At 32.1% G+C, this 24,642-nt stretch overlaps 1 protein-coding gene across 2 annotated transcripts in view; it reads right to left on the bottom strand.

Moving 5' to 3' along the window:
- Runxb (Runt related B) overlaps positions 1-24,642 on the bottom strand; it is a 33,444-nt gene that overhangs the window by 3,984 nt on the left and 4,818 nt on the right. For both annotated transcript variants that reach the window (XM_026639924.2, XM_064217484.1), the window contains exons 2-4: positions 22,508-22,860; positions 22,028-22,244; positions 6,188-6,385 (exon numbers count right to left, since the gene is read on the bottom strand). In XM_026639924.2, the coding sequence (XP_026495709.1) occupies positions 6,188-6,385; positions 22,028-22,244; positions 22,508-22,690 (598 nt within the window). In that variant the 5' untranslated portion in view covers positions 22,691-22,860. The remainder of the gene's footprint in view (positions 1-6,187; positions 6,386-22,027; positions 22,245-22,507; positions 22,861-24,642) is intronic.

A 24,642-nucleotide genomic window follows, 5' to 3' on the forward strand; every position in this document is an offset into this window, starting at 1 on the left:
AAACAATTTATCACAAACAACGTAGAATATATTAGTCGAAGTTTTCGATTCTAAAACTTAAGGGCACTGTTTCATTTCGTATTTGCTGTTCAAAGTTGCAGAAGAAAGGGTAGCGCCAGACTATTTGCATTCGTTAAAAATGCTGGAATACTTTGCTTTGTGTTCATAGTGTGTAATCGGCGTATAGAGCACATAAACAAAATTACATATTTACAATTTGGTTAAAAAATCCTTATATTTTTATAAACGTATAGTACTTACGGTACCAGCATTTTTTAGAGATTCAAATTCTTTATATACAGTTTTACAAAGAGGAACTTTGAAAAGTATTTTTTCTAAAGGAATCTGATTGATTTATTTTCTTACATAACATTTCATAACGTTACATACATATGTATATATATATATATATTTTTTGTTAAAATGTTGTATGTTTATTACCTTACATAGTACAATAAATTTTGCATTAGAAGTTATCAAAAGTACTTGTTTCGTAAAATAAAATAAAATGTATCTATTAATAAATATTATTTACACAAAACAAGTATCAAAACGTTTACATCGCAGCACAACGAGGCGGCGCGCCTCCGAAGACGTGCCAGTCCGCTACATTACTCCGTTTGAAGGGATTTTTTCCCAGTTTGAAAAATAGCCGCGACGCGAGAGGGTTGAACCAAAACATTTTAATACCATTTCCTAGATTGCCTCTTGCATTTTTTTGACGCTTTTCAACAACGCTAATCCGTGAAGACGACCGGGATTACATAGATAAAAGTATTATCGTTTTTAGTGTGATTCCGATGTACCGGATTTAGGGGAATTTTTAACGACTGAGACCCTTCACAGTGATTAGGAAAAAGGGTTAGCCTTTTAAGAAATTATCTTACATCCCTTCGAATCTTGAGATGTTGTAGTCTGTGAGAATTGATTTCGTTAAGAGACTTTTATGACAGTTAGGCACTTAACTCTCATCAGACAGAAATATATGTATTTAAATATAATTCCCGCAGTTTCTTTCACCACTTGTCCTCAAGTCTAAGGTGTCGTTTTCCGATCCGGTTGTAGAATTTTGACAGTCAATAACAAAACGCAATGCTTGAATGCTGAATAAACTTTACATGGTGGTAAAGCTTTGTGCAAGCTCGTCTGGATAGGTACCACCCATTAATCAGATATTTTAACGCCAAACAGTAGTACTCTGTATTGTTGTGTTCCGGTTTGAAGGGTGAGTGAGCCAGTGTAACTACAGTTACAAGGGACATTACAGCTTAGTTCTCAAGGTTAGTGGCGCAGTGGTGATGTAAATAATGGACCATTTACCATCAGGTGGCCCATTTGCTCATCCGCCTACATATATTATATGAAAACATGTACTTATTTGAATTAATAGGAAACTAATTAATTCTGTAAGTAGACACAGATAAAACACATGAAAACTCAGTGGTGCTAACAAATTAAAATCTACCTTTTTCGATTAAGGTAACCTTTTGCAATCGTAGGTTATTGAATCCTTCAGTCTGTCTGTCTATTTATTATTTAAAGTTAATTATTACGAAATATGATTTGAAAAAAAAATATAAATTGTAGGTACTACATACCTTCGTTCAATGATCATATAAATATCGAATTGTTTTAATGTTTTTCAACCTTAACATTATATAGTTACACTAGACAAATTAAACGATCGATGCAATAAATATTAATTTATTACTATTTTTTCTTAAAACTTTTAACTTACCAGACAAAGTTTACTATTAAAGGATAAACGCAATAATATCCCAATTTATATTATAGTTTAAGTAAAACCGTGGGATGCCACTGACGTAAGCCAAGACTGATGCGTCCCGTACATCATAAGGTTAATAAGAGGGCTCGCGAACTAACGACGCCGCTTTGTCAACGCGCCTTAACCCGACGCCATCTTGCGCGCCATGTTGGACTTCAATCTGCTTAACACTTAATGAATTTGCCTCTATTGATTTTGTTTAACCCCTTTTTGTTTAGCTTAATTAACCTTTTCTTGTAAAGTAGCGGCAAGGTTCGACACTTAGCGGAATTGTTCATTTCGTAATGTCAACCAATGTACTAAAGATATCTATTTTTGTAACAATTAAAAAATATTTACCTATATTTTAATAGTTGTAGTTTTCTATTTAATTTAATAGTTGTTGTAGTATAGTATCACCTTGTGTGTATTTCAGATTAGCCTAAAGGTTGACTAGTGGGGAAGGAAAGATTATGACCGTATGTTGTACCGACTACACTATTATGTTCAATAAAGTTATTTTAAAATTAAAAAAAGACATAATTGACACATTTTCATTATATTTTACAATTGTTGGAAAATTGAGCAGTCGTTAATACAATCATTTATGTTATAAAACCATTATGAATCTTCCGTGCATAATAAAAAGCATATTGTATATGGCGTCGTGAAAATTGTTCGCATTTAGAGTTAATCGAGCTCGCGTCATCATCATACGAATTCATTTGAAAGCGTTTAAAGTCTCGGTAAAAGCGCGAATCACGCCGTACAAAAGGCTGTATGAGGTGGGTGGGACATTTAAAATTTACAAATGCGTAATTATGCACCCGCATTGTCGCGTGGTGGGCGGAAGGGTTATGCCCCTACTCTTTCTTCCCCCTCTCCCCCCTCAATCCCGGGCTTCCGGGCCTAATGCTATATTTAATTTTCTCTAAGGCTCCCTCATTAATAATGCGAAAGCTGCGACTTTAAGTGGCGCTCACACGGCGACGCGCGACGTGAGTGACGCGGATGTGCTAAATATATCAGCGAACAGTTCGAGACAACAGAAAGCCGAATAATAAATTAATCTTTTATAATTTTATTTTCACCAAGAAACTACAAAATGTATGCTATAAATCTGAATCAGTGACGCATTTAACTCGCTTATATATTTATTACTGAAATAAACTAACGGATCTAATACATGTGCTTTACATAATCGTACAAATACTTTCCCGTTACATTCAATCATTCAATGTTCTTTCAGAAGGAATGAAAATAACCGTATCCACATATTCTTAGGTCTGTACCAAGAAGTTAGAACGCGATGCGTAAACGTGAGTGTGGATAATTTATCATGATTTCGGCAGGGTTATTGGTGCAAAGGGCAGCGACACGTTGCTCTGCCGCGGATCTCGCGGAATTTACATATTGAAGTGTATGCACAGAGCACTTACTAGTCTGGAAAGAAAATGAATAGAATAATTGTATTGACAATGCATTTAATACTTTGTTTGAATGAAAATCTATTCTGATGGCATGCTTAAAGGCAAAATAAAAAACATAAAAAGTCGACTAATTATTTTTATTAAACACTAAACTTAGTTCTCAATTAGGTACATAACTGTTAGTACTACTTGCTAATTTTATTTTTTTATAATTATTCCGTATTCAAAATCATTTTAACTGATTTGTAATTTATTCTCTGATTCACTGTTTTTCTATGATTCTATAGACGCGATATTTTCAGATACTCTTTGACGAATTCATATAATTCTAATCATACTAATAGGAAGGAGGTTTTAGTGTGTAGAATATAAAAGTAACAACTATTATTATTAATATTAAGCGTCATCATATCCATAGTAATAAGCATAAAATCTAAATTTTATAATAAAAAAGTGGCAACAAAACTTTTACCATACGAAATACTACGTCATAGTGGTGTATGTACTTAAAACAAAAATAGTTCGTATATCGATCAAGTATATAAGCTCTATTTTTCACTGGCAACACTTAAGTGTAATTCGCTAGTGGCTCTTAAAATCAAATACGAACCAAAATTTAAAAAAAATAACATTATAAAACTAAATAAAGATAAATAGTAAACAGCAAAGACATAAACAAAGCTTTTATTTAAAATATGTTTGATTAAAACATTACAATTATTTTCATCGAATTTTAAATGTTACGTGACTTTCAAAATACCGATGTGGAGTTATAATTCTCGTTTCTTAGTGTAGTAAGAGAGGTGAATAATTGGGTTAGGGGCCTTTGACGCCCGTTCTAACGAGGTTTGCCCACCACTTGCGTCTCCTACACTAAATTCCTCGATACAATAGAGGTGACAACTACACGTACCTACAAATAGATTACGTTACGGAAAGTTCAGTAAGTAAAGGGAATTTCAGTTTGTGTTTTGTTGATGTTAGAAAATGAAGGGTGACAGATAGCTTACAAAATTCAGTAGCTACGTATTCATGAGAAATAATTTGGTTTGACAGACATTTATGAAGTTGTACGTTGAATTCATCATTATTATCACCTACGGTAAAAAAAGTATATTTTGAGTACGCGTTTTTTTTTTTTTAAAGACAAATAAGCACAAACAAAAATTGTGTAGGTAGTGTATTCCACATGTATGATACCAATCTACAAAATCTATGCAAGGTTTCTGTTAATTATACAAATAATACTAAAATTTCCAATCTAACATGAAAATTATACTCAAGTTTTTTTTTTCATAAAGCCGAAAATAGCCTAATATAAAAAAGGGGTTATTCTAGTACAAAAGAAACACATTTTGTTTTATTATTCAAGCTCTTTAGTAAACATTTCATATTATGTAAAGCTGTATTTGAAATACCATAATATAATCTTTTACAAGACGCCAGTAAGGTGATGCTTAGCAACGTCTGAGCGATGGCGCGGCGTCGTATATTTACGATTTATAAAATAGCCGTTTAATAACAATCCAATTTTATCAAAATATATAAATAAATAAATCTACATAAAAAAAATATCCTCTAGAATGTATTTCAACAAACATTTAAAAAAATAAAATTCAGTAGTATTTTTATTTATAATAACTATTTACTATTATCGAAGTCGGAGAAAATATACATTGTTTAAATTATTGGTATTTCTTTTAATATTTAAAAAAAAATTTAAAGATTTTAATAAAACCTCAAAAAATTACTTAGATTATGAAGTCCTCTTGAGAGATATCGGGAATGGCGTTTATTCTCACCTGTGCAGAAGATACAAAAACAGGTGCAATTTAAAAGTAAACAATCCCACTGATGAGACGACATTCCAACATGAATGACGACTGGCTGAAGGGATTAGACGTGTGACTAGCAAAGGTTTTATGAGCTTTCATAGAACACAAGCCAAGGGTATTTGTAGAATAGGAGAAGCAAATAGTTCGTTACACTAGCTAACTTTTAAGCGCGGCGCACTAAAGTTACACACGTTGACGAAGCCCACACGAGAAGGGAAATACGTCATACGTCAAAATCTTACCATGGACAATTATCAACATTTCAATTTATGCATTATTCCTAAATACGCTATTTTTGTTACGGCCGTGAAAATAAAAATAAATATATAAAATAAATACTTTCAAATTGCCCTGTACTATAATATCTACTCTTTATTCGAGTCTAATAGGTGTCGGAGGACATTTGGTAATAATAAATTCATAGACATTTGTTGCAAAACAAAAATTATAAGTAAATATAAATTATCTTGGAAGTGTCGAAAGAGGGTTAAAGGAAATAGATAATTAATAGCAGAGCAGAACTTTTCGGCCAAATGAAATCCCCTTTTGAGGCGTCGGACCCGACGGGTGACAACGGTCGGTGACAATTTAATATCCACGAGTGTTCGGATCGTGTCGAGAGCACGCCGCCTTCCTTATGCTATTCATCTTTATATCGTCGTCTAAAAGTTACCTAATGTCATAAATATTTAGACTCGTGATATTGCTTTTGTATAAGAAAATATTGCTCAAATATTCTCAAGAACGTTTATTATGTAACTTCAATCGCTGAATTAATTACAAACTCCTCTTTTGTGTTACTTCATTAATTAGTTGATATTAATTTTACAACCATAATTAAAAAAATTTTTTTTAATGATTTAAGTAGGCGGATATATGGGTCACCCGATGTCAGTCACCATAGCGCATAGACAATGACGCCGTTAGAAACATTAACCATTCCTTACATCGCCCATGCACCACCAACCTTGGAAACTAAGATGTCATGCCCCTTGTACTTGACAGTGTAACTACACTGTCTCACTCACCCTTCAAACCGGAAGACAACAATACTGTGTACTACTGTTTGTCTGATAACTAGGTGGACCTACCCAGGCTTATTGTACCTAGTATTGTACACATTTGTAACTATTCTTGTTAAAAATGATCATTCTTACCTGATAATTTAAAAGGTAGTGACCCCATAAGTGGATCTGGTGCGAAACGTGGACCGAAATGGAAGGGGTGAAATCCATGATGACGGGTCTTCGAGCGAGGCTCTCTTGGACCGTCTACTGTGACCTTGATCGCCTTTTGATAGGTTGCTACTTGAGGTGGTGACGTCGCCAGCATTATCGTCAACGTAAAGGATTTCCCTGTTAACAAAATAAATATACAATTATTTTTACGAATTGCTAGTTTATTTGCGTAGAGGTAAAATCGTTTTGTGTCCCAAAAAAAGGACTAACCATGTTAGTCAGACAGATGTCTTTGCCTATTCTCTTGTTTTTAATAAAGAAAGTGCTTATGTTATATTAAAAAAATATATATATTTATGTCAGAAACAAAAACAATATTCGATGTACTGGTAATACCCCAATACTCATTTTATTATTACATACATATATTACAGTTAAGCGAGTTTAAGATTATATACATAAATTTTGATAGAATTTGTAAAGCAAAGTTCACTTCACCGTGAACTAAGATTGTATTAAATGACCTTTAATATCAATTGTTACTATTTATTTAAATAACGCTATACGTAAACAAATCATGTAGTCTAGAAAAATGTAACACACTAACATCACGACCCGAGTTCGCATGGGTGCATTTTATTAATAAAGAAAACATTAGCATTACGTTAGCAGCCTGTAAATTTTCCACTGCTGAGCTGACCACCTCTCCCTTTGAGGAGAAGGTTTGGAGCATATTCCACCACGCTGCTCCAATGCGGGTTGGTGGAATACACATGTGGCAGGTTTCCTGACGATGTTTTCCACGATGAATTATAAACATAAATTAAGCACATAAAAATTCAGTGGTGCCTGCCTGGGTTTGAATCACGGCATAAAGAAAACGATATAATATGTTTTGATATGATATGTGATTGATATAATTTGTTCCGTATAGCGTTCTGTAATAATATTATATTCTACCAGTAAAATAAATAGAATTGGATCATTAGTAGACAAAAAAACAATTTTAAAAAACAAACTGTAAACAAACTGAAAATCAAACAAAATTTTATATGCTTATAATATTAGTATAGATGAACGAAAACCAAAAAACCTCCTGATGTAACAATAGATGCATCAAAATAGTTTAAATTATTAGCAAGTTTCTTCAGATATCTAAAGTCCGTGAAAGATAAATGCAAGAAATAGTCAAGATTTCAAGTCTCTGTGCTGATTTGTGGCGAGCTGTCACCAAGAAATGCGCGTGCCGGCACGTTCTGCGTTCCGAAGACACCCAAATTCGGGGTGCAAAAGAATTTTTTCCAGAATATAAATATACCCAAGATTGAGAAACACTGCACTCCGTTACAAAAACAATTTTAATCTAATTTTGAAAATAAATAACCTTTTAAGATTATTTTAAGTTTTAACGCATTAATAGTTTGAAACGAAAATGTTTTGATATAAGTTTGCTACTGAAATTGATTGATGTATTAAGTTACTACTGAAGCATTTCATTACAATGTAAATGATTCGATTTCGTGACTGCGGCCTAACCTATCACTTAACAAGTGTTTAGAAAATATATCGTGATATCAAAACAACAACCGCGAGCAAGACTTGACAAGTTATATACATTGCTGCATCATTACACTATGAAATCACATTATTCCTACAAAAGAGGCAATGCAATTTATGTTATAAATTATATACTGAATATTAAGGTAATAAGTATCGGGAATAGGAGCAATGACGCAGCGGAATTGCCATCGTAACACATCCACCGCAGAGCAGCCGCAAACACGGCGGCAAGCGTTTGAACAATCGCTGCCATATCGACACATACCTAATGGTAATTCTGGTGAAATTCATGGTCGCAATCTAGGCTTCATAAGCGGTAAACAGATACTGACTATGCCATTCATTCAGCATATAAAGTTTTGCGGTAGTGACATATTGAATTGCAATAATGCCATGTTTTGGTTCGGTTATTCAAAATCATCGATCGTACCGTTTATCGGCGCATCGAGAGACAGCTCGATGACACTTATTCATTGTGAATACCATTAAATTTCAGGTTATTATTTCGTCAGTAGCTAAAACATGAACTAAACCGAAGATTGCAGGTTCAGACCCTGATGAACACTACTGATTTTTCATCTGCTTATTTTGTATTTATAATTGATCTTATTCTTGCAAATGAAGGAAAATATTCTGAGGAAATATCGAATAAATATCTGCTACTTTAAATATTAACTTGGTGTTTTTATGACATAGGTAGATGAACGGGCCAATGACCCATCTGATGGTAGTAAGTAAGAAATATTTAATCGTTCCTTAAAACACCAATGAATGTGAAACACCGGCTCCGGTTTGAAGGGTACCCAGAAACACGACTATACTGAGTATTACTGTTTGGCGATGGAATGAGGTACATACCTTCTCTCAAAGAAGAAAGAAAGTAAGTATTGACTCAGTAATGAGATATTGACAGGCTATGACTTACTTTTAGATCTAAACACTTACTAATGCACGCCGATGATTTAACGAGCCTTGGTGACCGAATAAAACTTATAGGTACCTACTATTTTAATCGATTGGAGTTATTAAACTACGTTAATCGATTTTTTCAAAATATAAATAGTTATATTATTTTGAAACACTTTTACTAAGAATGTGGTTAAAATAATGCATTTAATAAATAATCTTCAGTCAATATGTCCAAATCAGTTGTCGAGAAATAAAATACTGTATAAGTTTGAGAAAACAGGTAGGTATTATGCTTCGCCGTTGGCTGTCTACCAAAAGATACATTTCTTTAAGCGGATATTGACCCGATGTCTATCAAACCTTTATTACATTGAAAAATGCATTTACACTAAACATTTTTAAGTAAAAATATCTTATAATTTACTTGCGAAATATGTAATTTCATTAATCATTTGATTAATGAAATTATTAAAAAAATTGCATGCATATATACATGCACTTTTACGAACAATATCTTAAGAACAATATTTTAATATATCTAAAACTAATCAATTACTTTGGTGTCTGGTGTCTACACTTATTATCTAGACTGACGTGCCTTTTGCCTCCAATCTGATATTACTTTATTAAATATAAATATGTATAATTGTATATATTCTTATAAAAGTAAACAACAAGTACATATTCCGTGGCTGGACTAAGCCACGGGTGCCTTCTATCCCTTCAAGGAGAAGGTAGATACATTGTGGCAGAATTACATTAAAAGACGACGCATGCAGGTTTTACTTCACCGCCGAGCACGAGATAAATTAACAAAAATTAAGCACATGAAAATTAAGTGATGTTTCCATGTGTTTGAACCCGCAATCATCGCTTAGGATGCAAGCGCGGTAACCACTCGTTCATCTCGGCTCTCCCTCTTTATTATACTCGTATATTGATTTAAATTCTCTTATTCAAATCAATTGGGTTTCTTAAATGTAAATATGTTTTAATTTGTACATTAGTACCTACATCTTTTTATTCCCCGAGAACTCATGTGTTGGTGAGCGACCGATATTATTCCTAAATTCCGAACCCGTGTTAGCTTCACTTCTTATTCAATAACAAGGTGATTCAAGAGTGCTTTGTAATTCTGTTTTCATATTTGAATAAATCATATTTTTCCTCTCTTAGTACTCATCGACGTTTCATAAGGATCTCCTGTTCAAAATTACATCCTATTAGTCCTACCGAGTTAGGCTGTCCGTTTTATGACAGTGAGTCAATTTAAAATATTTTTAAATAGATATAATAATGATCGCGCGACAATTCACAATGAAATAATTAATTGTAGTTGAGAATCTAAAACGTCCTAGCAGTCAATCTATTTTATCTTTATTTTTTTATGTTGTCTTTATTTTATATGTTAAGCTTGACTAGGAACGTAAAATAAAAAGAAAATGATGCAGTCAGTAATATTACAGTTAGTAGTTTCAAAGTGTTCGAGTTTTATTAAAAACGATATTTCCTTAAATATATGAATTATTGGAAGGCCCTTGACTTTCAACCGAATCACACCATTTCCTGAGAATTATTTGTATCAAAGGGCACACAGAAAAATGCGTTGAGCGTACACTTAATAAATCATTGAAGTTATTCATAAAAAGACTTTCGTCTCCCCAGCCGTGAACATATTGCAGGCTGCACGTGCGACACTTCATAAACTGCGGATATTGATCCCGAGGGGCGCTACTCTTCATAAAAATATGTTTGCATCGTATAACACGGATCAAGATCAAACAGGTTTTAGCAAATACAAATTCAATATTACATTACATGCAATGTTTAGCTTCTGTAATAATGTTTTTTAATAATATTGTATTTACGGTTTTATCAAATATTATTATTCAAATTTAAATGGCAACATTGTTTTAAAATCTGTAAATACATAAGCTTAGCTTTGAATTAAGGAATACATAGTGAAGTACACTATGTAAATTTAATAACGTTTTTCTTTGTAAGTACATATAAGTATGTTTATGTTTTTTTTTTGTATACATTATTTGAAAGTACCGTGCTAAATAGTGTCAAAAGCCAACTATGTATAAAGCCGAAAAAAATTATTACCTTCCTCTTCTATTGAAATTGACTAAAAATATGATACATATTTGAAAACATTTAATTTATTCTACGTAATAAAACTGAATTAGAATAATTAGTAGAAATTAACGCACACGTAACACATAAGCAAGTTAAGATAGTAAAATATGTTGGATAAGTCTTAATTCCAACCAGAACTAAATGCGCGAATTGCGACCACACGAGATTCTGAGTCCCTAAGGTCCTAAATAGCTCAACTTTGACATTACCTTATTTCAATTTTATTTCCTCATTCAATTATCGCTTTATCTTGAATGTTATCTTTCCATCTATTTATACTATACATTTATACACGTATATATATAATTAAATACGAATTAAACTTTGAAATAAAACACTGCACAACCCAATAGAATTTGCAATTTTCTCGTTAGATTAAAAATCAGCTTTATAACGTCATAAACTAGACGGGGGCGTTAAGATAAGAGTTCTCCGCCGGCTAAATAAAAAATGAGCCACAATCGTAATGGCAGCGAGCTCCTTTGATCTCGGTTTCATGGCTTACTGGGGATTTTAAGCTTAGAGAGCGGCAATTTGGATATAAAATACCTAATGCGGACCGATACGCTTTAGGGACATTAGCGGATTGGCTGCGGAGTACGAATGTATTACGTATATATGAATGAAGACCTTTATGTTGTGTAATGCGTGCTAGCCTATTAAAAAGTCACGGGTTATCGATTACTGTGAAAGCCATTTATATGATAGCAGTTTAAATATTTCTATATGAATGAAATGAGCTACTGCTTTAAATATAACGTTTTTAAACTCAATACTCTCAGGTATAAGCGCGTGAAGTTGCCCCCGTAATAAAAGTGTACGCCTACAACCGAGACACCATAAAATTCAAGTTTATTGAAGCGTCTCAAAAGAACAAGAGAAAAGTCAAAAGCGTGTACAATTAAAAAACTCCCCCGAGACGCACCTCAAGCCGAGCGGTCAATATTACTCTCGGAGACCCTCAATTTTCACCACTCCCCAGCGCTAATAATAATAATTAGGAATGAGTGGTTCAATAATTAAAAACGGAAAAGAGAACTTGCAAAAGACGGCCACCAAAGGAAATTTGACCTCCCTTTCTCACGAAAGGAACCCTCTATTTTAAACAATCAGTCTCTCTCATCACCGCGCATAAATTTCTTTCATTAAACAGAGCCACTTTTAAATTAATAAAAATTGAAATAAACGCACACCTTAATCTAAAGAGATTTACTTACATTTTTTATTTCATACGGATTTGTTATTCGGATTACAAATACATATAGTACTACAAAATAATCAACTTAAAGGCCGTTAATAAAAGCAATATAATTAAATATATATATATATATATATTTAATTATAATAATATAGATTAAATATAATATAGATGTATGAGAAGATGCTTCTAATTTAATACGGTCCTAAAAATGTTTTTATTTTACGCCTTCTTTTATATTCAACTAACAAAGCCTTTAAAATAAATTTATTCAGCGGTGCGCTAATTGTAATTGCAAAGGGTAATTTATATTCCAAATAATATTCACATTCCTTAATAATAAGGCAAATTTAAAACCATTAGATATATAAGGGGTAACCATGCGGTGCATCAAAGGGAACCTCTCGAGTTAATAACGGAAGGTAAGGCGGAGATCTTTTTACGCTTTCATACAAAAATAATTTCCCACCTGAGGGAGGGCAGGGGTGCTATTGTGTCGTTTTACCAACGATGTTTGACTAACAAGGCTCTTCTAGTTTGACACGAAACAATAGTGACACGACTTTCTTACGTATAGTATTTATGTATTTTTTTTTTTATCAACAACACTCGTACAATATTCTGCGTATTTTACTATGAAGTTTGAACAAAGAAGCAATATATAAAAAAGAACATCAAGTATTTAAGTTAAAAAAATATAGTCCTAATATTGAATGTGCAATCATCAAACGAAGAATAACCTTTAAAACATGAATATTAACTCTAAATACAATGACCCATAATTTTTTATCGAAGGCTCTAAAGCGGGGTCAATCAATCGATTAGCAGATGTCGCCTCTGACTACTGATGCAGTAAATTGCTCCCTTATTGCGAGGGAGATAATAAGGACGATCTCGTCTACCTCTGATTCCTAGATACTAACGTTAATTTAACTCAAAGCTATATAAATATTATAAATAGAATTCATATGTTATTTTAAGGCTACATAATAATTGTGTAATTCTTTATCTTTATAGATTAACAAGACTTAAAATGATAAATCTTTAAATTTAATGAAGAACTTAATAGATAATTAGATACAGCCAAAAAAACTCCTAAAAAACATCCCCGACATCCCTTAGATTTTAAGTAAAGCTGACACGCGAAAACCGAGGAGGAAGGCCGTTCAGGGCCCTCATTAAATTTTTCGCTTATTAAAAATTCCCCGCGCCCTGTCCGTCAGTATCAGGGAACTTTTTTATACTGAGTCGTAACAAAAGTTGTGTTCTACCGATCTCCCCTTGGTCCTTTAGCTCGATAATTTGAGTGAGATTTTCTCGCAATTTAAGATAAACAAAGAGAGCGCTTACCCTTAATTGGAAAGCAGAGCGTTATTCACGAAGGAACGTGACAAATAGACACCTCTTAACTTCTTTTCCACTTTCCCGTTTAGGGCTATATTGGTTTTTTGTACACTCGCCGGCCAGAAGCTTTTATTTGTTTTAAGAAATGTTAATGAGTTACCTTCCTTTAGACTTAAAAAAAATATTTTGTCTTCCAACGATTTCTAAATATCGTCAAAAAGTCGCATACGCGCCATTGGAAATATATTTATATTAACTTTGGATTATCAAAATTGTATTTATTAAGCAATTAGAACTCTTTTTTTGATTTTAGAATTATTGTCTAGTATATTTATGGTTTTCACGATAAAACGCTATTCTATATTTTTTTGTGTATGCACAACATATTGATATATTATTCTAATAAAAGTTGAATTATTACCGACATATTGCAGCCGAAAAGACCGACTTCAGCTAAAGCCCCGAGGAGCGAGCCTAGAGCAATATTTGTTATCCGACAAAACGTTTAATTAATTGACTGTTCTTGTAATGTGAACTGACTTGTAAAATGAAATTTATTCGATGTTTTTTTGAGAGTACTACTTGGATACTATCAAAATACTCAATGTAATGTAATGTAATCTACCTAAGATTACATTACATTACATTACAGCCTGTATTGCTTACGATTATTAATATGACAAAAGTGTTCTTACGTTAATCCAATTTTATTAAACGGTCTATTTACATTTTGATAATCAAGAAATATTTTCCAAATACAAATTACAACATAATTTCGATTGTATAATTTCAACTAATATTGTCATTATAAACCAATGTCTCGATCATTGGAAATATAATTAGTACCTGATATTTAAATAACCTAAAGTTTTTCGAACGCCGTTTAACTTAAAAACTAACGAACCAATCGAAATCATTAATTCGGAATTTATTTCCGGAACATCAATTCACTAATAGCAAATTGGCTGACTATTCAACCAAATTCGGTTTCCGTAAAGATGATTAACGATTCCAGGTTTTGTAAAGTATTATAAAACATTAAGTAGGTTTTATTTGAAATAAAACAAAGAATGAATAAAGAAAGATACGACCTTATTTACATACGGTGTTTAGTTTAGCAATAACTTCTCTTTCTGTCTTCATCCATTTCACATTCAATTAAAGAAGACAAAATATTGTTTTGTCTATCAATTTCTAAACATTACACACAGGCTAAACATATTTTGTTTTAAAAAATATTAATAATACTAGATATAGTTATCTCAGATTATGTTTACAGTTCATGTTGTCGAGTACAATTTGTATTCACAATTTATACAAACATATTGTTTAACTATTTTACAAATAAATTTTCAATTAAATGTAGTTTCTAATTGGTATATTTGAAGTGTTGTTGAGGCTTATTCTATAAGAAGAAAGTCGAAACTCACCGCAGAACACGAGCGTGAAATGTCAGAATATGATATGCGACATTGACTATAATAAAATTATGAAATTTATAGGATACACATAACAAAATGGCGTAGCACCGTAAGTCAATTGTCATTATTTATTTCACGAGTGAGATACGAAGTAACTGCTCACAGAATTGGACTACAGATAACAAAAGTGTTAACAAAGGAAAAATGTTGATAGCATTCCTGTCACCATTCCACGCGGTCATGATTTGTTGAGTAATTATTTTTAAATTTCATTTGTATGTATTTAATTAAGTTCATAGTCATGATTTAATATTTTATTTCTATAGCTAGTAAGTATAGTTATATCATTTTATTATAAAACCGCTATTTTTAGCAACTACTTCCCTTACATTATAAATATCCAAGCTTTGTAGTTTGTCTTTCTTTCAAAATGCTATGAAGTAACAAATTTACGTGTTATTTGTATAGGGATAGTGGAAGAGCGGAAGATGACAGTTTTTTTTAAGCCGCTACTCAAAACTTATAATTGAAGCCTATCATGAATTCACAGCGCATCTAAAAGGTCGTATCTAAAAATCTACACGATTTTTTCTACAGAACATAAAATTGATTTTTTCCTAATATTTAACTTCATTTTTACAGACAAAATTTTGCGTTTGTAGTACTGACAACTAACATCATATTCATACTTCTGATTTTGTTCTATATTCAGTAGAAGATATGTATGCATATGACAATAAGGCATGGCGAAGTTTCTTCCCCCCACTGTTGATGTTGCTTCCGTTACCCCGCTTCGTTAGCTCCCTGTTATTTGAATATGAGACGGAGTTTACAGAGAGAGTCGATGTTCCGTTCGCGACCCTAAGCATCTAAGTTTTACATGCTCTCTGTTTGAATATTGAATGGAAATAGTTCATCCTTTCCCCTACTCGTAATAAGTTACATGCTGCCAACAGTTTGTCATAAATCTATGTCTCATAGCATTTGTAATATGAGAATTTGAAATCTCAAATACAAATACATGCATGACAATAATATGTTTAGGCTTCGGATTGCTTAATAAAGTTAATGGAATAGAGCAGGAATATTCATCCATACATCAACGGTTTCCGTTCTACTGCTGGATGACAGGTTACCTTTAATTAATTTTCCTTTTGTCGTATTCCCTAACAATCCAACAGTTTCACGATGTGCTATTAAGATAGTCTTCTTGAACCTAGGCTCTTTTATGGCAGTCGGGACGTCAATTGGAGGACTTTTCTTCCCCATTGTTTATCAGACCTTGACCTTCCCATTGCGATATTTTCTTTACCAATTCGGGCGCGTAAGAAAATAGCGAGCTATACTCTTTTCGAAGCACGTTGAGCGACATTGCGCTTGTGAATAAGCCCGACGGCAACAGACCACGTCTCAAATTTTGTATTGTATCACACATTGAGCAAACACTTTCGACTTCAGACACTAATATAATTCGAATGACAAGAAATTAAAAAAAAAAAGATATTAAGCTGATTAAAAAAGTTTGAAAAGATTTTTGGATTCTATAAACAGCGTCACCTAAAAACACTGATATGGTCCAAAAATCTAAAACATTCTTTACATCGTCGAGCTATTCTAAATATTTTTAATTAAAGCAGTCAGTGATTAGATAATTGCGGGTTCAACCCCAGGCAAGCACCGCAGAACTTTCATGTACTTAGTTTGTGTTCATAAATCGCTGAAGGAATAAATCGCGAGGATACCAGCATGTGCCTAATGTCAATAAGATTGTGACATATATATATCCATTCTGCATTGGAGAACCTCCAAACCTTTCCTAAGGGAGAGAAGACCTAAGCCCAGTAGTGGGCGTTTACAGGCTGTTTTTCCTTTTTAGGGTTCCGTAGCCAAAAGGCAAAAAACTGAACTCTTATAGATCCGTCATGTCTGTCTGTCCGCCCATATGTCACAACCACTTTTTCCGAAACTATAAGAATTATACAGTTGGCTCTTGGTACATAAATGTATTCTGTAAACCGCATTAAGATTTTCATACAGAAATAGAAAAAAAAAAAAAATGTGTGTGTAAAATGTGTCCCCCCCCCTGTAACTTCTAAACTAAAAGAATGATAAGACTAAAAAAAATATATGATGTACATTATCATATAAACTTCCATCGAAAATTGGTTTGAACGAGATCTAGTAAGTAGTTTTTTTTAAAACGTCATAAATCGTAAACCGTAATTTACCCTCATTCAATCGACTCAAATATAAAAATTTAAAAAAAAAAATCATAAACATAGACCTACGGAACCCTTCATGGGCGACTTGCACTTGGCCGCTTTTTTATAATAGAGATTACCTCCTACACCGAAACTTTACGCCTTTATTACGTAGATAATTGGAATAACAATTAAAAGCAACTAATTAAGAACTTATATTAATTATAATGATGATCGTAAAATTTATCATATATTCTAAAAATAATAATTTTACTAATGGAATTGTATTGCCACGTGGAATCCTGTTTTGAAAACTATTTCGCAGTAAATAGTTTCTGGTTTATACCCACAACAGGTATATCTATTAATAGACCGTATGTTTTCTTAAAGTTAGTAGTTTCACTAAACAAAGGGTTAAATACTTAGTATCATTTTCATTTGGTAAGAAGATCCGTAATTGCGAAGTTCTATAAGTGCAATGTCTGCGTCTAAAGTACTAGACTTAAGTCGGTTAAACCTAAACGCGTATTAAATTAAACCGGCGATTAGTTTCTGGTCTATCAGACACTCGGAACAGAAAACAATTTACAAGTGACATATTGCTATTCTGTACTTTAACATGTTGATATCCAAACATACAGGACTTAATAGTGTATATTATTTAAGCTGTATATTATATAGTATTCGATATTAAACTAATGACACTTACGTTCCGGTTTATAAGGACGCTTCGAAGACAACGTTCATAACCGTAAGCAAAACGATTCTTGATTATAGACACCGAAAATAATCATTATATTATTTCTATATTTCCTTCTCAATAAAACCAAGAAAAAATCTTGACTATATCGATTTTTATAATACTTCAAACATTATGAATAGTTTCTCATAAAACACACAGTACAAACAATGTATCTTACTGAATTTTGTAAAGAGAATTTATATTCCAAATCAGTAGTAGCTTCATAAAGAATTTATGTTACATTTCAATATCATATAACGCAGATTCAATAGTTGTACTTTTGAACTACTTAAAGAAATAATTGGAAAAAAAATCTTATTGTCACAATAAAGTGCCGATTTTAAAAAACATTTGATTAAAATAAAAAATTTGATTGTTATTCGAAACACGTTTGACTGGTACCACTAGTACTAAATTCTACAAGATCCTCAGTAGTTACTCTTTTTTTGCCTATACATAAATACAATCTTTATAAATACCGCATGAAAATCTCCAAATACTAATTACACGCTTGTTGTTCCTGAATATCATCTCGTATAGAATAAAATACCTTATTTGTAGACTTTTTTTATGCACGTGCTTGACATCCACTAAATAAACCGAATAAAAAAAATAAACATTTTAACCATCGAATATAGAATTACCATCAAAAATGGATGAATGTAAATTGCGCAAACAATATCGAAATGATTTTGACCTGTTTGTGCGATAGCGTTACGAAGCAACTTTGATGTCTCACTCCTAATGTAGTTGAATCTTAACAGATCAATTACCTCCATTGACTTAATATTCCGACAAAGAGAAGACCTGTTGAAATATTCAGCAGAGAAGGCGCACGGGCTTTGTTTTTGAGTGCGCACTCGAGGGGGGATTTTTTATGAGAAGACGTCTGCATTATCGTAAACATTCAGATATATGTACGGAGCGAACGTATGAAATATTTAATATGTTTTGAGTATGGATTTTTTATCAAATTTTACGATTTCACTGCCACTCGACGGATTGGAGTGATTTTATTTGTGTTAAGTTATAAAGTTTACGAAAAATGATATTTTAAAAGGCCCAAATATTCTAGACGAGCCATAGACGATAATTATGGCATTATTAATATAATAATAAAAAAGTCCAGTAAATGTTAACTAATTTGTAAATAATATTCAACAAATTTACAGAGTTATATGTAAATAATGTCATCTAAGATATTAACTTTTCTCTGAACTAATTAACTCAATAAAAGTTTTATTGAATTAGTTCTAATAATCCTAAGTATAACCCGGTCAATTGTGTTCAACATAAGTCGATTTTGCGACGTCTACACTTGAGGTGATTCCGAGCAAACCATTGGGTATTCGATTGCCTTATAAATTACTATAATGCCCTTTTCGCCCTTTCGAATAAAATGTTTTTGAAGTCATAAAAACTACCCTTTTATATTGAGTAAGAATGTATGATAAAGTAGTATTATTGTAATTTATAAAATTTATGAAGAAATAAAAAAACTTAAATGTCTTTGTAATTGAATTTAAAAAATATATATAGCTTATAAAAATGACAATTCCTAATTTGTCTCGCAGTTTTTTGTAGTATACAAACTACTAAACAAAGTAGGTGTAGTAGTAAAAGACCTTTTCCTAGTTTTCCAAGTTTTTTCTCAAAACAAAAACATTATTAATAAATTAAGTGTATAAAAACTCCAATATATATAATCTATATATATAATATATAATCTATAAAAAATCCGTAAAGCACCACTTTACGGATTTTGAACTTATGAAATGATTACATCAATGATTGTTAATTTTAAAGTGTTCAAATATGTATCATTGTATAAATTTAATTTGGCATGGCATTCCTATAGAATCGTTTCATCTCAATGTCCATTAATCAACTAATTAGGTCAAAAGAATATTTAATAATATTTAATTGTTATCTATAGTCTCTTCGATTAATAAGGCTCTTCGTCAGATGGTAAAATGAATTTATTATTTTAAAAAATATTGTATAATTTAAAAATGAACTCCCAAGCCATAATTAAAAAATTTAAAAAAAAAATAGCATTTTTAAATTCAGGACATAAAGGCAGAAAGAGCAAACAGATCGATTGAAATTTTAAGCGGTGTAATCTAACCAAGAAATATGTCTATATGTAAATGCGAAAGTAACTCTGTCTGTCTGTAACGCTTTTATGGCTAAGCCGAAATAGAAATATGAACACTTATATTTAAGTTTTACGGTGCAAATAACACGCAATGGTATAAAGGTTTTTTTAAATATCCAATGGGTCTTAAATAGGGAAACTCAATGAATTAAGTAATATATTTTTTTAAAGTTAGTAAAGGCACAATTAAATTGTAGAAGTAATTATATATTTAAATATAACGTGATTTTAATGTTTTTTAGCAACTTTACCTTACCTTTGATTTACCTACATTACCTAAAATTATTTAAGATCGTGATGGATGTAAGTAAGCATGAGGATTCCTTCATTTTTATTTGAACCATTGCAAGTATTAAAATTCTTTACTTTAACAAAATATAATAATAAAAAATAAATGAGCTATACTTGTCACGGGCCTTCCTCTTAGTATTGGAATAGTTCTAGTAAAGTCATAGTTCACCAAAACAGGTCCAGTACTGGTTGGAGACAAAACATAATTTTGAAAAATCAGAAGTTCGTTCGAGGAATCGGATTTTCGGGTTGCAGTCGAACACTTTACTTAATGTTGCTTATGATATAAATGTATGTATGGATGTTTTTTACTCAATCACTGCAGAACGGCTGAACGGATCTGGATAGAATTTTGTATAGAGATATATTATAGTCTGAAATAGTAAATAGGCTTTTTATGCCGGAAAAAATGTACGGTTCCCGTGGGATAGATTTTCTTTTTGTTTTCGCTGAGCAAGGGAACGCATATTGTTTTTTGCAGTGATACTTTAGGAGTCAGAGAATGATATAGGCTACTTTTTATCTCTTAAAATGCTAGGTTCATACAGGATAGCATAGAGTGGAAAGATTTATTTGTTTGTTATAGATAAAGTCTGAAACAATTGAACCGATTTTAATTATTCTTGCAATATCAGAAAGCTAATTTATCCAGGAGTAATATAGACTACCTTTTCAGCAGTATTTAGATTTTAGTCTGAAATAATGTTATTTGTGCAACAAACCAGAAAAAAAGTGTTACCGCACTGCTTTATCTGCGTGCATTAACTAAATGATCTGTTATTCATAAATACTATAGTAATACAAACAAATGGTATTTAGTAGATCTTTAAAAACGGTCCCTATTTGTGTCTTGTAATAAATAAGACACAATGACTATGACGGATTTTATATCAAAACAGTGGAAAATTACTAATCAATACGGACATAACATTGAAAAGCAAAAAGAACGTGCCGTGAGATTGCACTTTTGCGTTCCAACAATCTAAACACTAGATAATTTCTGCTTCTTAATAATTTAAATATGTTCTATAACAATTTAAATACACATTATTATAAAAATAATAATAACTAAACTTTAAAAAGGCACAATAGCAAATTTAAAAGGATTTTCGTTACAAACTGTATGTTTAATATTACTAAGGTGTTAAAGCCCTAGTGTATGTTATGAAACGGACTTACACATCCTAAAAGAAGTTGCTCTTTGTCTATAAAATTACAGATAATGACTTGACTAGTGGTACCTGTCCTGACAAGCTTGCACAAAACTGTACCAGAAACAAGAAGCTATTAGAATATCAGTTTACTGAGATAAGTGGATTTAAACACGATAAGACAGTTTGAACTGTCTGACTAAGCTTGGCACCTGCGTGCATTAAATGACCGTATATTATTTTCTTAGAAAGGAAAAGACAAAGAAAGATATGTTAAATATCAAATTAATACTTAATTCAAGTAGACTCTAACAAGTACTGTTGATCGCCAAAGGTTGAATATTTTTTTTTTACGAATTTTCCTTGTTACTGTATTATATAATTATGCATGTTGACAAATGAGCCACCTGATAGTCGATGCTCATTTTCACCAATATCAATAAATAAAATCATTGGTCTAGTTTGTCAAGTACCGCAAACATGGTACCTCTAATATCCTGTATTTATAAGTTTTCCTATGTTACCCTTAACTTAAACGAGGATCATTTACAAAGAGTTGATAATAGATAACATTCGCATGTTGTTCAAGATGGATTATGCAAAGTCCTTTACATCGTCACGCCGTCCGCTACCAAGAAACAACTAAGTAACGTAGAAATTAGAAAATTTAAAATTCACCACACCAATTATGATTAGACTCACCTCTACCGCTTCTGCCGACGAACCTCAAGTCATTAAATTTAGCCACTTGGTTCTTCATCACTGCAGTACAATTCCTCAATTCAGCAGAGCAGTTTTCATCATTGCCAGCCCGCACAGTCACCAACGTGCCATCACCAACATCGCCAAGGGCTACCACCTTAAATGCCACTGGTAGCGTCTTATTTGAACGCCAGTGTGGTGGCAATACTGTGCAAACCTAAAACAAAAATATACCTAGAGAAGTCAGAAATTAATAGAATCACAAGTCCAAAACGACGTGTCGGCCTTTTAGCTTTATCAACTAAGCGGTCACGTTATAAAAATAAAAATAATTCTATATCAACTAAAAAAATTGTCATCTTTAGAAGCAAAAAGAACAAATTTGTTCTTTAGTCGATTCCGTTTTGTCGTATTGTTTAACATTATTATTTAAATCGGAAGGATCGCTCTATATTTAATTTACTAATTAAAAGAACTTACTACATGAGGGCAGCCGGTTTTGACTAGCTCGCCGGGATGATCAGCTAGCAGACCTTCCAGCGTTCTCTCTGCCAGTAGCTCTGCCGTCAGCGGTTGACTTGGCAAAGCGTTACCATAACTAGAAGACGGCGCCTCATGGCCTAACCCATTTGTAGTCGAACTCACTTCACTCGATAGATGCATCGTCCACAGATTATATCGTATACATTTAAAACTTATTGTTAAATAAAAGTAGTCTATAAGTATTCACAATATCTGTCACATAACTTCAGGTGGACATCGATAGATGTTATACGTCACATCACAGTTTTCGAAACGCATTACTCTATAGATTGAGGCCGTCGTCATTTTACCTGAAAAGAAAATTTAAATGAATAGGTTTATATTTACCTATAGAGCTCAGCGGCTTATAGATCAAGTGAAAAATAGTTCTGTGTTTTGAGTAAGTTATAATGAGTTAGTTTATTTTACCACACCAATATTCGTAAAATTTAAATCGTTATTACTTGTTTGTATGTAACATTAAATAGTTTATTTCTTTTTTCCTGAAAACACAAAAACACTAAATTTTATTAATGTGACGGATTGCTACAATAAAAATGATTTTCAAGTTTTTTTTTTTTTTTGTCATTTCGTGGTCTATAGAGGCTGAAAAACACATAAACATCATCGTCGAGTATTAGAAAAGAATCTAAGATGTGGAACATACATCACATACATGTTAGGAAACTAAATTAAAATAAATTAATTCTATTGTTTGTTTAAAATACATTAATTTTTGCAATAATGCCATAGATTATGTCAACAATTGGCTTTGGTTGAAAAAGATTATACAACTTTTATGATTGCTACGGTCAAAATATTTAAGTATGATAATAAGATTCGAATGTCTCATGGCAATACAAATTCGCTTTGGCTCAATGACAGTCGTATAACGTGAAAAGTTCTCGTGCAAAAGAGTGGGCACAATCAACGACAAGGGTGAAATATCCGAGGTGTTTAGTCGACCGGATAAAATAAAAATATGAATGTTTTCCTTACATGTTATACAAGCTTACTTCAAAACGTGATCGCTTTTAATGCACATTCTAATATTTTATTCCTGAAATTATTAAAGAAAGTAATTTAAAATTCAATTTCCTGTAAGTAGTTATTGATTTGGAACATTTTATCCTAAAATAAGAAATACTATTAAAGATATTACAGTAGGACTTTCTAAATCTAAGAAATTTCATACAATTCGAATTTTAAATATATAATATATATAGTACATTTTTTTAAATATATATAAAATATGAATTCGTTAAAGAAACTCGTCTCAACGTACGCTTGGCTAACCCGCACGAACTTATGGCAAGACATATTACGAGGTTCAACCCTCTTTGATCTTTTGATACAAACTCTGTTGAATTTCATTCATAAACTACTAAGTTTTCATTACAGTATACTATAAATATTCATAGCAGCGAAATTTTTGAATCTTAATAATTAACATTTTAGTGATTTTGAATACCAAACAGATTAAGAGCCAAGGTGGCCGAGAGTGCGAACATGTATGTATATCTTAATTGAAGTCTGCCTCTTCGCCACAGAGTTTTCATTATGTTTCTTGAAATTCTTTCACATTTCCACATTAGATACATAGAAAAAAGGAAAAAATATTCTTTTTCGAAACTATAACTTTTAAAAATTACGTTACATTTGACTAACGTTTATTCCAATAGTTGTGAGATTAATCAAATGATTCGTATTGAGCTTGACCCAATATTACATGAGCATTTTCAAGCCCTGAATTATACAAAGTTTTGGATCTTTTCATCAAATTCTGCATCCAAATTTTCACATTCTATCGAAGATAATTAAAGTAAAAACATAATTTAAAATATTAAAATCTTTTATCCAGTGAAACCTGGCAACTAACCAACCAATTACTATAAAATGTATCTCGTGAACCGTCACGGCTCCCTATCACACATCGAATAGCTTGTTACACGTTTGCGAAACGCGATATGTCGAACGGGATGTTAAACTTAATTTCTACAAGGGTGAACCCCTTACAATGTGCCTTTTTACTGCCTTTCCCGTGTTTACTTTGATTTCGACTCGATAAAGCCTTCTGGTGATATTTTTGTCAA

The sequence above is a fragment of the Vanessa tameamea genome, chromosome 17, assembly GCF_037043105.1.
Source record: "Vanessa tameamea isolate UH-Manoa-2023 chromosome 17, ilVanTame1 primary haplotype, whole genome shotgun sequence".
In the NCBI taxonomy this organism is placed as follows: Eukaryota; Metazoa; Arthropoda; class Insecta; order Lepidoptera; family Nymphalidae; genus Vanessa; species Vanessa tameamea.